Source organism: Protomyctophum parallelum, assembly GCF_964188405.1.
Source record: "Protomyctophum parallelum genome assembly, chromosome: 19".
NCBI classification, from domain to species: Eukaryota; Metazoa; Chordata; class Actinopteri; order Myctophiformes; family Myctophidae; genus Protomyctophum; species Protomyctophum parallelum.
This window is the reverse complement of record NC_139717.1, coordinates 37145527-37158498: the sequence shown is the minus strand read 5'-3', so window position 1 is coordinate 37158498 and position 12972 is coordinate 37145527. Positions and strand designations below refer to the sequence as shown.

Here is a 12972-nt window from a genome sequence, read left to right as displayed (position 1 = left end):
TCAAGTGCAGAAACCACATGTTTCTTCCAAAACGATGGACGTTAATTCCGAATTTCCTCGTTTCTTTCTCTTTTTTCTCCCACTTCCCGGTGGACAATTTCCCACGAGACGGGCTTTCTTCACATCTCGTCGTTGAATAAATTATATTGGTTATACTTAGGTCTGATTTCATTTAAGAAGTGTCAGTATTCATGTGCTTCAATTCAGAAAATATTTTAAAAGTAGACTATTATGCAACACTAATTGAATTCAGATTTAATATCATCATCATCAGTAGACGTGTCGATGGGTATGAGAACAGGAACATAAGTTACAAAAACAATTGACAAAGGATGAAGAAAAAATTTCAGAGTATTATATGATTTAATTATTGATTCATGCAGATTCAGAAATAGTAAATATCCATCGTAAAAGCATTTAATGAAGAACGCAAGAAACTACATTTGATCCATGGCAAAAGATATCCCTATAAGTTTCTCCCGGGCTCACGCTGGTTCACGATCCTGACCACTGAATGTCCCTTTCCACACATCCCACAACCACTAAACACATACAGATAAATCACAGCGGAGATGCTGGTGGGAGGTGCGACGCCTCAGGGGGGCAATTTTCTCTTTTTTTAGCATGCAACCACTCTTACACATTGCCATGGTGGGGAGGAAACTTGAGGGACGGCCACTTGTGAGGAACGGTGCTCACATGCCAGCACAACAAGGACAAAGGAGACATCTGGACTGGCCTGATGCACAACAACGAGCCGCTGGCAACGTTGGAAGCTATAATTTATCAACACATGATAGTGAGTGAGAAAACACAAAAATCATGATCACAGGGAAGAAGCGAGCCTAAATCATCCTTTGACACCGCACACACAGGTCCAGGTCTGTACAGAGCACAATACAGTACAACTGTATCGAGAGCACATTCAGCACTTTGTGACTCACACAATTTCTCACCAACTCCATGCCACTAAATAAGCAGAAATATCGACATAGATTACATATCAAGACTCATTAAAGCTTAAATTCTGTCAAAGCCATGCAAACAATGCACACCCCCTCCACACACAAACACACACACACACACACACACACACACACACACACACACACACACACACACACACACACACACACTGACAGTAACAACACGATCCAGAAACCATGCACCCACCACAGCCACTACTGGGAAGTCTGTCCCGTACATTCCTGGTCTCTTTCTTTTCCCCCTCAGAGGAGCCGGCTGAGCGTCTCCTCCTGTTCCTCCTTGGTGTCGAACGCTGTCGTGGTACTGAGCAGGTCCTCCATGTTGTCCATGACCTCCTGCATGTCACTGGCCAGCTCCATATAGCTCTGTTTCAGGTCGTCCTGCTGCTGCTGCAGCTCCAAGGCCGTGCTCATCAGCTGAGTGGCCTGCTGGCTGCAGTTTGACCGAAGCTGCTCCACGTCCGTCAGGAGCACCTCCATGCTCTTCATCAGCTGCTCCAGGCGATCGGTCGTGGCCTCGAACCTGGATTCCACTGAGCCGCCGCCGCTGGCCTGCGCTCCAGTGTCCTCCGGAGACTGCTGGTCATCAGACTGTGAAGTCTGTGGTCTGTCAGATTCCATCCTAATGATATTATGATCGGTGATCTCTTAGCTGACCGAGACTCTGACAGCGGTGAGGCATCTGAAAGCAGATGTGAAGAAGAAAGTGCAATAGTTAGCAGACACGTAAAGAGAAGAATCTGAAAAGAAGAAACGCCAAACAAAACAATGCAGAATACAGTGGAGAACCCTGCTCCTCTCTCAACCTGTAAGGTGTTTAAGTTTTCAGCCAGGGTTGGCATACAGTGTTAACAAATCCTCTGCGTGCGTGCGTGCGTGTGTGTGTGCATGTGCACATGTGTCCCGGCAGCAACCCTGATCTGAATGTCACCCAGTCCAAAGTGACCTGATCTGAATGTCACCCAGTCCAAAGTGACCTGATCTGAATGTCACCCAGTCCAAAGTGACCTCTTGCTGGCCGAGGTGAGTGGCAGGCAGGACAATGGATTACTGTACCTCCTATAACCTATTCACTATAATGGCTGTCTGAGTACAGATTTACCCCGTCTTCCTGAACTCATCTGCTGCAGGTGGTCTAGACATAATGTACACATGCATATAGGCTATAATTATATAAGTTAGAACCTTTATTTAACCAGACAGAAACATTGAGGGTAGACACCTCTTTTACACTTACACATGTATGTACACTGTACAGACATATATGAACACAAACTCAAACATTTCCATGCCAAGGACCCTCAAATAGCCATAACCATAAGCGTAACCTACAGTTAGTCTACACCGTATTGGAGACTATTTACCCACAAGAAATATCTTGAGAAACACACTCGTCAGAGCATAGGCCTACCTTTATTTGAAATGCCCCGGGCCTGTGGCTTATGTTGTCGGAAGAAACTATCAGGGAAATCAAAACCAGACTTTCAGAACATAAGCGCTCCATCCGCAACAATGATGAGAAATCATCAGTAGCCACTATAACCAGGCATTTCAATGCTGTGGGTCATGTTGTGTTCCAGAGGATATATGGTTAACCCCTTAAAGAGAGGTGGTGATAGGGACAAAGGGTTACTCCAGAGGGAGGCCTATACTGGATCCATACACTACAGATCGAGACCCTAAAGGTCTTAATGAGGAACTCCTATTGCGTTGCTTTTTGTAACTGTCTAGTAACCCAGTCAGCCACATTGGCAATTTTTTAATTAGCATTAACAAATGTGTATTTATTTAAAATTGATGGTCAGCATCAGAGAACAGACACATTGCAAACGTGTGTGTTCGATATTGAGTGTAACCAAGGGCCTCCCATATTTTCCATTTATATTTGCTATGTGCATTTCTATTTTGTATCTTGAATCATGTAAGGCCTATTGTTAAATCCCATGAGTCACTGTTAGGTCGACTACCTTTTCAGGCCCTTCGTACTGTAGTCTGCATTAATGCATAGGGCCTATTGAGTTGGCTCTATGTGACTGTGTACATTTTATCTACTATATTTACCATTACTATTTCACATGGCATTTGTCCTTTCTTGGTACCTGATTAATATTGAGTCTTCATTGATACCTTTGAAGGTGATGATGACAGTTGGCACCTGCATTAAATTGTAGCCTATGGAGGAAATATTTATTTAGGGTATAAATACCACAAGTACCAAAGTATATTTACCAATCAAATTATTATTAAAGTATTTACCTTATATATAGGGAATAAAACAGGTAATCATAAGGGGTAAAAGGATATGTAATCATTTAATGTACGAATAAATATTAACAGGCCTCACTAAAGCTAAAATCATGGAATTAGTAAATATTTATTAAAGTAGAGAATATAAAGTACACAGAGGCATCTTTCTCCCGACGCGTGCATGCTCGTGCATGCACTCTCTCTCCCCCTCTCCCCCTCTCTCCCTCTCTCCCTCTCTCCCTCCCTCTCTCTCCCTCTCTCTCTCTCTCTCTCTAAGCAGGTCAGTTCGACTCGACTGTGCAAACAATGAGATGGCAGGATGGTTACGTACACATACAGGGTTCACACACCACACACACACACACACACACACACACTAGTAAGACATACTGACCGGCTTATTAAAATACACACATACGGTAAAGCATAATGACTGGCACATTTAATTGAACACATCACATCCAAGGGGGCAGAGTCCGGAAGAAAGGACCAACGCGACACTTCAAAGAGGGAGGACCCCTGAAGAAATTAACTCTCTATTCTGATTGGTTATATTCACAAAACTTGGGAAGGTTAAATATCTCTGTCGGCCCATGGACTCGTTACTCTCTCACCATGCCGTAAAAGAGGGTCCAGAGGTCTACTGGTGGTAAACTTCTGTCGGTAAACGGTATCATTAATTGTATATCCATATTTGATTCATTATGATTGTAATAGGCTCAAATTATATTGTTGTAGATATAGGACCAAACATAATTGTACATTAGTTAATAGGGCTTTGATTATTAAAACGTATAGATATTTATTATAACTCTTTTGTTGTGTGTATTCATTCCAGAGGTGTTTTGGTACAAGTTTTGGACATAATCATGCAAAACGAACGCGTATTGATCTCTGGTTTTCTGTCTGTACCTCCTTGGAGGTTAAGGGTGAAAGGCCGGAGGTTAAAATCTTCCCTACCTACTTGATTGAATCATGCATATACACTATACACCTCACTCCATGTTATCTTGTCACAACCCTGAGGAAGGTCTATCAGTTTGAAACATGTCCGTTGTCTGTCCATATGAGGTACAAAAAAAAGTGAAAAGTGTATTGTGACCTGGCGATTTCTTAACTTCTATTGGATTATTGAGCCTTGCAAGCACCAAAAGACTTTCATCTAATCTGGAGTGTGCAGGCTTTTGTTTGTTTGAGACTATTCTTCCTACCTGCACACCAGGATAAATATAAGCTGGAGTAGTGTTCCTTGATCTAACGGCCGCGTATGACACTGTCTGGCTCCGTGGACTTCACCTGAAGCTGCTAAGGACAATTCCAGACCGGCATATGGTGAAATTCATAATGGAGATGCTGTCCAACCGCAGCTTCATCCTCAGGACCAGCGACGGCAAGAGAAGCAGATTGAGGAGATTGAGAAATGGGGTGCCACAGAGTACTGCTGCAGAGTACTGTGCTCCAGTCTGGAGTAGAAGCCCACTTGTGAGGAAGATTGACCCGGTCATCAATAATGCCCGAAGCCGACCCCTGTGTCCTACCTGCCAGTCCTAGCAGGAATTGCCCCCGCCGGCCTTCGACAAGAGGCCGCAACCCTCGCACTTGCAAGGAAAGCCCAAGAAAATGACTGGCATATCCTGCACGAAACAACAACTAATGCAGCGCCCCCATACAGACTTAAGTCCCGTCACCCCTATAACAGGAGAGCACAAGATATGCTCGGTTCCATCCCTGAGGATCTGTCTACAAGGGCATGGCTGGCAACCACCTGGAAGCGGGAATGGGAGTCGGCTGAGCCCACACGCCTGCACCGCTACATCCAAGACCCGGGAGACGGAGTCGAAGGAGAACACCTACCACGCCGGCACTGGACCCTGCTAAACCGCCTCCGTACGTGTGGCGAGCCTGAGCAGACTGCCGACCACATCATTACCACCTGTCCTCTGTACAGACCTCCTTCAGAGGCTGGCCTCTTCCAAGTGGGACCAGAGACAATGGCGTGGCTTTCTGACACTGAGCTGGACATTTGACGACGATACACGAAAGAAGAAGAAGACCAGGATAAATAGTCTCCACTATGGTGTAGACTGTAGAGTAGACTAAAATGGATCCTTAAAGGTATCAAATATCACTTATTTTTTTGTTTTGTTAATCCTCTCTACTATAGAGTGTGCTGACCATATAAGGAGTTCCTCCCTGTCCCCAGTTAACCCATGGGGGTCAAAAAACCTTAGGTTTCATTTTTGGCTCTCTATCCTGATTGGACGAAAGGCTTAGGTCCCAGCCAAAAACGAAACCTAAGGTTTTTTGAGTGAAATCACTGAATATACCTTTAAATAAACAATAACCATAAGCAGCAGCTTCCATATTGATCTGCTATTTTAAAAAATAAAGAGAAAAAAACCCAATAATGATATAGCCAATTTAGGGACACCAGGTTGAAAGTGCATAGTTAAACTGATGTAACAATGACATTTATTCTTTATTAAAAAATATGATGATGACGATGATGATGATGATGATTATCATTTTTGCCTCCTGACAATATGGATAGATAACGATATGGACATTTTAAACACTGTGTTGTGACAAACAATACTGAAATTGGCACCCACTTTATGATCTGATTATATGTTCTTTAAAACAAGTGCAAAGTGATGCTAGCATATCATGTAGAGTAGTAGGTATAGTTGTCCTGTGGCTACATTTGGTTTACTGTAACTTTACGACGATAGAGGGGGCAAGGACAGAACTGTCAAACAGAATGGCCCAAAATAGAAACGTCAGTTTGGAAGTGTAATTTTGGAATGAAATGATAGTCTCAATCTTGGCCTCACACCAGGCAGAGTTCAGAGGGTTGACCACAATCACTTCAAAGACTCATAGGAAAAGATGGAAGTAACGTAATGTTACATAATCATCCATCCATAAATCCATAATATCCCTCCCATAGGGCTACAGGGCTATTATTTTATACTAGGGGTGTGGGAGCGATACTGTGTTCAGGTTATTCAGCACAGATGAGCCTGGACCAGCACAACTACATTATCTTAATTGTCTTAGTTCTTGATTTATTCCTTTTGCATGTACATGTACAGTATGCCATTTTCTCTTTCATGTTATTTTATTAAAGCTCAATCATACATGGAGATTTGAAGTGTGTCACATAAACCATTCTATTAACTTTAATGTGATGAGGGTATATTAGTGGTTTATACATGCCCAGAATGATAAATAATGAATATGTCCTGGGCTGAAATTCTGTGGTAAACAAATAGTATTGTTTTTTTGTCTTTTTCAACAGAATATAGCAAGCCATATTGTTGCACAGAAGTAATTAGATTGTCATATTACAACATGCAAACAGAGCTCGATCCCTACGATAAGCCCTATTTCATAGACTGTTCAAAAATAGCTGAACATACCGTGTTGTGAGTTTGTAGATTGTTTCTTTTCTGTGTTGAAATAGATTTTTTTGGGGGGAAAGATGGAAGTATTTTTAATGAATAATATATGTTTTTGTCCAATCTGAATGGTAGCGTTTGTTAATACAATATGACTTAGTAATTTGGGGGTTGTATTTTGTCTCTCTGCTCTTCTATTGAGACATTTAGATTGTGTCAAAAGGTCATGTCTCACCTAGATACAGGATCTGACACCATTTTTTACCCGGTGGTCAAGATTAAATTGATCCCCTGAGCAAGCAGGCAGGCTCTGTTAGTTCAATGGTAAAACTTTCAGCTCTTGCTGGTTCAAAATCCAGGGTAGAAGAGGAAAAATACATAGTGCAGCTTTCATGGGTGTGAAGATAAGGTTTCAAAATGGACATGGGTGAATGTAGGCCTCGCCCTCCACTGCTTTTTTCTTGTTTTTTTTTAATCAAAACGTACCAAATAGCTCTTGTGGAACCACAGCCAAGAGAGGTTTCAACTTTCTACTTGTCTCAGTCATGTCTACAAGATATTATGCCCTGTGGCAGTAAATATAGTAAAAGGGTGTTCCAAATAGGCTTTAAATCATCCATAATAGCACAAGTCCTGATCAAATAAATAATCATTGGCAGGGAGAGAAAATACAATCACCCCAATTGTATAAGTTATTTCCAAATAGTAGCCCTACTGCAAACAGCCACCCGGTTCCTTTTAAACGCCTGTGGTCTGACACCATATTGCGTATTAAACCCTGTCCGAATAAACGCCCTGGTCCATACCTTTTTGCACAGGCCTGTGCAAAAATAAAGAAAAGCCTGCTGCAAATACTCAACTGGTTACTTTCAAACTTCCAAATCGATTTTGTGTATTAAACGGCGCCCTGCAGGCTACTATAGTATTTATATGTACATACTGTATCATACAGATGGGACAAAATTACATTTTATTCATCAAAAAAAGTTACATACTCCCACTTTACAAAATCAAATAGTAATAATGAAAAGGAAATAGACATTCGGCAACCCTAGAGAAAGGGATAACATTGGACTATTAGGGAAGAATTTAAGGGGACAAAACTGACATCATAATTAAAAGACAAAATAAGAATATAAGGGTTGAGAATTGACTGTGCCATTTTGTCTTACCAAAAGTATGTTAATTACAGAAACAAAATACAAAAATCACAGATAGCATACTGTATATGATGATGATATATAGCTAGTGGTTTATGTAGCTAAAACAACTCTACCAATTAAAGGAAAAACAACAGGACATACCAATGTGGTGGTCCAACTATTGGACGGTGACCCAGTCATCAGTAAGTGCCTTCGTCTGCCAGCCCACTGGCAGTGTGAGAACATGAGAGAGCTTAGACGTCATGTATTTAAAACTCTTTAAAGGGTGCCACTGCTCCAATGTGCAGGCCATAGATAAGATAGAGACGGTGCATGGGTTGCATGCTAAAGACCTAGCACCCTATCCAGATGAAGAGGGGGCGTGTGTGTGTGTGTTTGTGGGGGGGGGGGGTTGCCCACTTTAATGCCAGGGTATTACCCACACATTAATGATAGTGGGTAGCCTTGACAATATAGTATCTTATCTGAATTTAAAACTTGTGAGCCAAGCAGTGGAAGTTGATTAATTGTTGTGCTTTCATTTCTTTTTTTTAAATATATTTTTTATCCCACGATTTTGTAACCCATTTTTCACCCCTGTGTCAATCATCTAATGTGATCCTGGGCTCTACACACACCCTCTGCCAACCTGGGGAGAGCAACGGACTTAACTCATGCTTCCTTCATGCCTGAGTGTCCAAGTTGCTCCTTTACACCTGACAGGGGGGAGTTTCCCTGGTTGGACTTAGCGCGTGGAAGGAACACGTTATTCCAACCAGTTCCTTTCCCCTCCATCAGGCGCCCCGGCTGGCCAGGGGGAGGCAGTTTAGAGACCAGGATTACAGCATGTTTTTGTGAGGGTACCTATAACCCTAGGGGACACGGGGAGAACATGCAAACTCCACACAGAAAGGCCCTTTCGCCAACCCCGCCTTCGGGTATGGGCACTGATGACGCGGAGGAGGAAACACGCCGCCAGCACCCACAGCGCCCCGAGTGGGAATCGAACCCAGGACCTTCTAGCTGTGAGGCGACATTGTGCTTTCATTTCATTACTTAATGAGATAACCCACATGTGAAAACATGGGTGTAGCTGCCAGCTGGAATGTGATTGATTTCAGTTTAATTTGAGTTAGGTTAAGAGTGCATAAGTACTAGTTTTGAGGCTGCTTGGTTAATAGAATGCATGACAACAGACAAATATTTATAATTAATGTAATTTTATTTTGACATTTTTGTTGCTTTTCACTGTATTGAAGAGCATTTTGGTGGGGGAGTTTATGGGTGATTTGAAGTTTATACTGCATAATAAATGTCAACGAATATTTGCACCATTATAAGCAATATGCACCTTCAATACAGAACTTGGTCAAAATTAATATAACATACACAAATGTTATGAAACAAATCCTGCAGTTACATTAACAAGGATTCACATTCACATTCTCTACACTACAGAATGTCAGCTGGACAAGTTATATGTAACAGTAGTTACTTCGATTCTCCACCAGGTGGTGCAAACGGTCATTTGCAGCCTCGCAGACGAGACGTGCTCCGTGAGCGGGCCGTGCTCCGTGAGGGCGGTGCTCCGTGAGGGACCGGAAGTGCGTTTTTCCCCCCGCTTGCACGTGCACAAGCGCACATGCACGCACGCACGCGCAACATCATGCTATTGTGTTTGTGTTAATGTTGTGTTAATGTTAATTAACACAAGTGTTAATGTTTTATAGAATAATTTCTACTCTGGTGTGCAGGTGAATTGCTTTTTGGCATTATGATTGGTAGAGAATGTGTACATAACTTGCGTTCATTGCTTTTAAATGCACTTTAATGTTCTGGATTCTATTAACATTGTTATTGGTTTCTGGCCGGACACGTGACCAAAAAGCGCCAATAAGAAACGGGCTGGCTACTCGTTTATCTTTCTTCTTAAAATACAAGGCATACACGCCGATTAAATTACGCGTTATACTTGCTTATTGCAGAGTGCGTTGTTTATATTGTAGTGTGATGTGATACACTTTAAAAAAAATAGTTAAAATATAAGTTAACCACAATTGACACGGTCATTGCCGAGAGTCACTATCCCTTTCTGAAAGCCGCATCGGTATCGCTTCTCGGCCTTTTGGCTAAGATCAAGTGTAGTATCTGTTCTTATCAGTTTAATATCTGATACGTCCCCTACCCGGGGACCATATATTAAATTGATTTTTGGAACTGGGAGATGGAATAGGGGCTTGCTCCGTCCACTCCACGCATCGACCTGGTATTGCAGTATCTCCAGGAACGGTGCACCCCCCTCACTTGTGAAAATAACGTGATTCCTGACGTATTTGTCAGACTATAACGGATAAATGACTAGTAAACGCTTTTTAGACGGACATTTATTTTAGTATTAGTCATGATCAATGATGTCCAAAATATGCCATATTTTTCTGTAGACTATATTGTTGTGGGAATAGAAAGATAAATAACAGTAGACCATCTTGCCAATCAGACTATACCAGTGAGGGCAAGAAGTGAGGTCACGTGCACACATCTGCCTGAGTGACGGCAGACTGCTGGGCGAGCGCTGGTGCTTTGGCATGGGGGGTCAGATCAAAATATGGAATTAATTCTGTACTGTCCATGGAGCGTGTCTTGAGTGTACAGGGTTTGATGAGGTAAGATCAACATATGGAATGTCAGAACAGGTCAGCTCCATATATGGAGATCTAAGGGTTGCAGCAGGGTCAGTGTCTTGAGTGTACAGGGTTTGATGAGGGCCCAGGTAGGGCCGGGCCTTCATTTTTGGGCCTGAGAACTCTACTAATAACTTTGGGGCGGGCCCGTCTAGAGTTTGAATGGACAGGTATCAGTCAAAAGGGAAACATCAAAGAGGAAGGACGGGTGGGGAGGATCAACATATGGAATGTCAGAACAGGTCAGCTCCATATATGGAGATCTAAGGGTTTGAGGTCAGATGTAGAGTTGCTGGCTGCCTCAGCTCCATATATGGAGATCTAGGTGATGATCCAGTCTTTGTATGGCTATCTAGGGTTTGATGAGGTCAGTGTCATGATCTTATATCATATATGGAAACGGCCATATATGGTGGCGTGACGTGTCACGAGGCATGATGTCATGAGGCGTGACCATATATGGAGGCATGACACGAGGCGTGACATGACACACTTACTGACTGATGTTGGAAATGCAGGTTTTCATAGTAAACAGTGGCCTACAGTCGCAACAACTCATTCTTAAGAACTTTGTCCCCCAATGCATATGGTCCTGTGTCTGTGGTCTATGGTCTGGACAAGTATCACTTGTGTGGGACAGGGGTACGGGGTTATAGCAACTTATTACATTACTTAAATGCCTTGATATCATATGTCATATTTGACCATATAGGCCTAGCCTATTATTGCATATCATTTTATTATTGTTTTGCATTTCTTCAAATATGCACACTTACCAACTAATAAGCTTTCAATTAAACTATTACCTACAACAAACTACATCAAACTTTTCCAAACCGAGCACGTAATTATGATTAAGCACAGCTGGTACTACTATACACCCGGCATTAAAGAGTGCACCAGTGCACGGAGCACGGTCCCCTCGCGGAACACGGCCCGCTCACGGAGCACGGCCCGCTCACGGAGCACGTCTCGTCTGTGAGACTGTAGTTGGGTGCTATGCTATTGTGTTTGTGTTAATGTTTTATAGAATAATTTCTACTCTGGTGTGCAGGTGAATTGCTTTTTGGCATTATGATTGGTAGAGAATGTGTACATAACTTGCGTTCATTGCTTTTAAATGCACTTTAATGTTCTGGATTCTATTAACATTGTTATTGGTTTCTGGCCGGACACGTGACCAAAAAGCGCCAATAAGAAACGGGCTGGCTACTCGTTTATCTTTCTTCTTAAAATACAAGGCATACACGTCGATTAAATTACGCGTTATACTTGCTTATTGCAGAGTGCGTTGTTTATATTGTAGTGTGATGTGATACACTTTAAAAAAAATAGTTAAAATATAAGTTAACCACAATTGACACGGTCATTGCCGAGAGTCACTATCCCTTTCTGAAAGCCGCATCGGTATCGCTTCTCGGCCTTTTGGCTAAGATCAAGTGTAGTATCTGTTCTTATCAGTTTAATATCTGATACGTCCCCTACCCGGGGACCATATATTAAATTGATTTTTGGAACTGGGAGATGGAATAGGGGCTTGCTCCGTCCACTCCACGCATCGACCTGGTATTGCAGTATCTCCAGGAACGGTGCACCCCCCTCACTTGTGAAAATAATGTGATTCCTGACGAATTTGTCAGACTATAACGGATAAATGACTAGTAAACGCTGTTTAGACGGAATTTTTTTTGCACAGTAGACTAGAGCCTAACCTGCCACACTGAGATGGATCCCAGTGGGATCCATCCCCTGGTGACTGTAGTAATGTATATGATGATGACACCAGTTGGATTTAATCGCAGGGATCAAATAACGAATGCATGCATTTCAGGGGGCGCTCTGTACCAAGACGATCTGACGACGAGCTGGAAGAAAATGTATGGTGTGTGGTCCTGCTGATTGAGCTGAGCAATCTAAAATACAAAAGAACACGTCTTTCGACAACTATGAGAGATGGTGTACTGGTCCGGTGATTAGGCTCTCAACACAGAGGTTCCATGTTCAAGTCCCAGATCTCCTAGTTCAATTCTGGAGAACTTTGAAATATATATATTTCTAGTAAAGTGCACGAGCCAAGTATAAATTCAACACTGCACAAATAAGTTAATATCACTTTTCTCTCTGCACAATTAGCCACACAACGTCCAAGTCAGACGCATGCCAAACACTCACTCAGCAGTCTCAGCTCACTGACTCTAATTCAATGTCTTATGATTATGAATATAATTAAATGTAAATGTGTCTTACTCTTATAAACCCATGGGGTTAGGGCACTTTGTGTGCAGAACACGAAAATAAAATAATCAATCAAAAATAAATCAACAATCAATCATAGCAAAAATAGTTTAAAGTGAACAGCGCCAACGTTGTCCAGTTGAAAATGAACTACGCCGACACGCCATCCATACGACGTTGATACGCCGTCTCTCTCTGGACGGCGTATCAACGGCGTATCAACGTCCGCTCACGCCGTCGGACAGTTTTAGACTATTTTTGTGTTTTCAGACAGTTGAAA

At 42.4% G+C, this 12972-nt stretch overlaps 1 protein-coding gene across 1 annotated transcript; it reads right to left on the bottom strand.

Moving 5' to 3' along the window:
• Positions 1 to 399: 399 nt before the first annotated feature.
• LOC310876283 (uncharacterized protein) lies at positions 400 to 8052 on the bottom strand. The gene is made up of 2 exons (XM_083789774.1): positions 7939 to 8052; positions 400 to 1668 (listed from the first exon to the last, which is right to left on the bottom strand). Exon 2 carries the CDS (start codon positions 1605 to 1607, stop codon positions 1230 to 1232), a length of 378 nt encoding a protein of 125 aa, XP_083645900.1. The 5' UTR covers positions 1608 to 1668; positions 7939 to 8052; the 3' UTR covers positions 400 to 1229.
• Positions 8053 to 12972: the final 4920 nt, after the last annotated feature.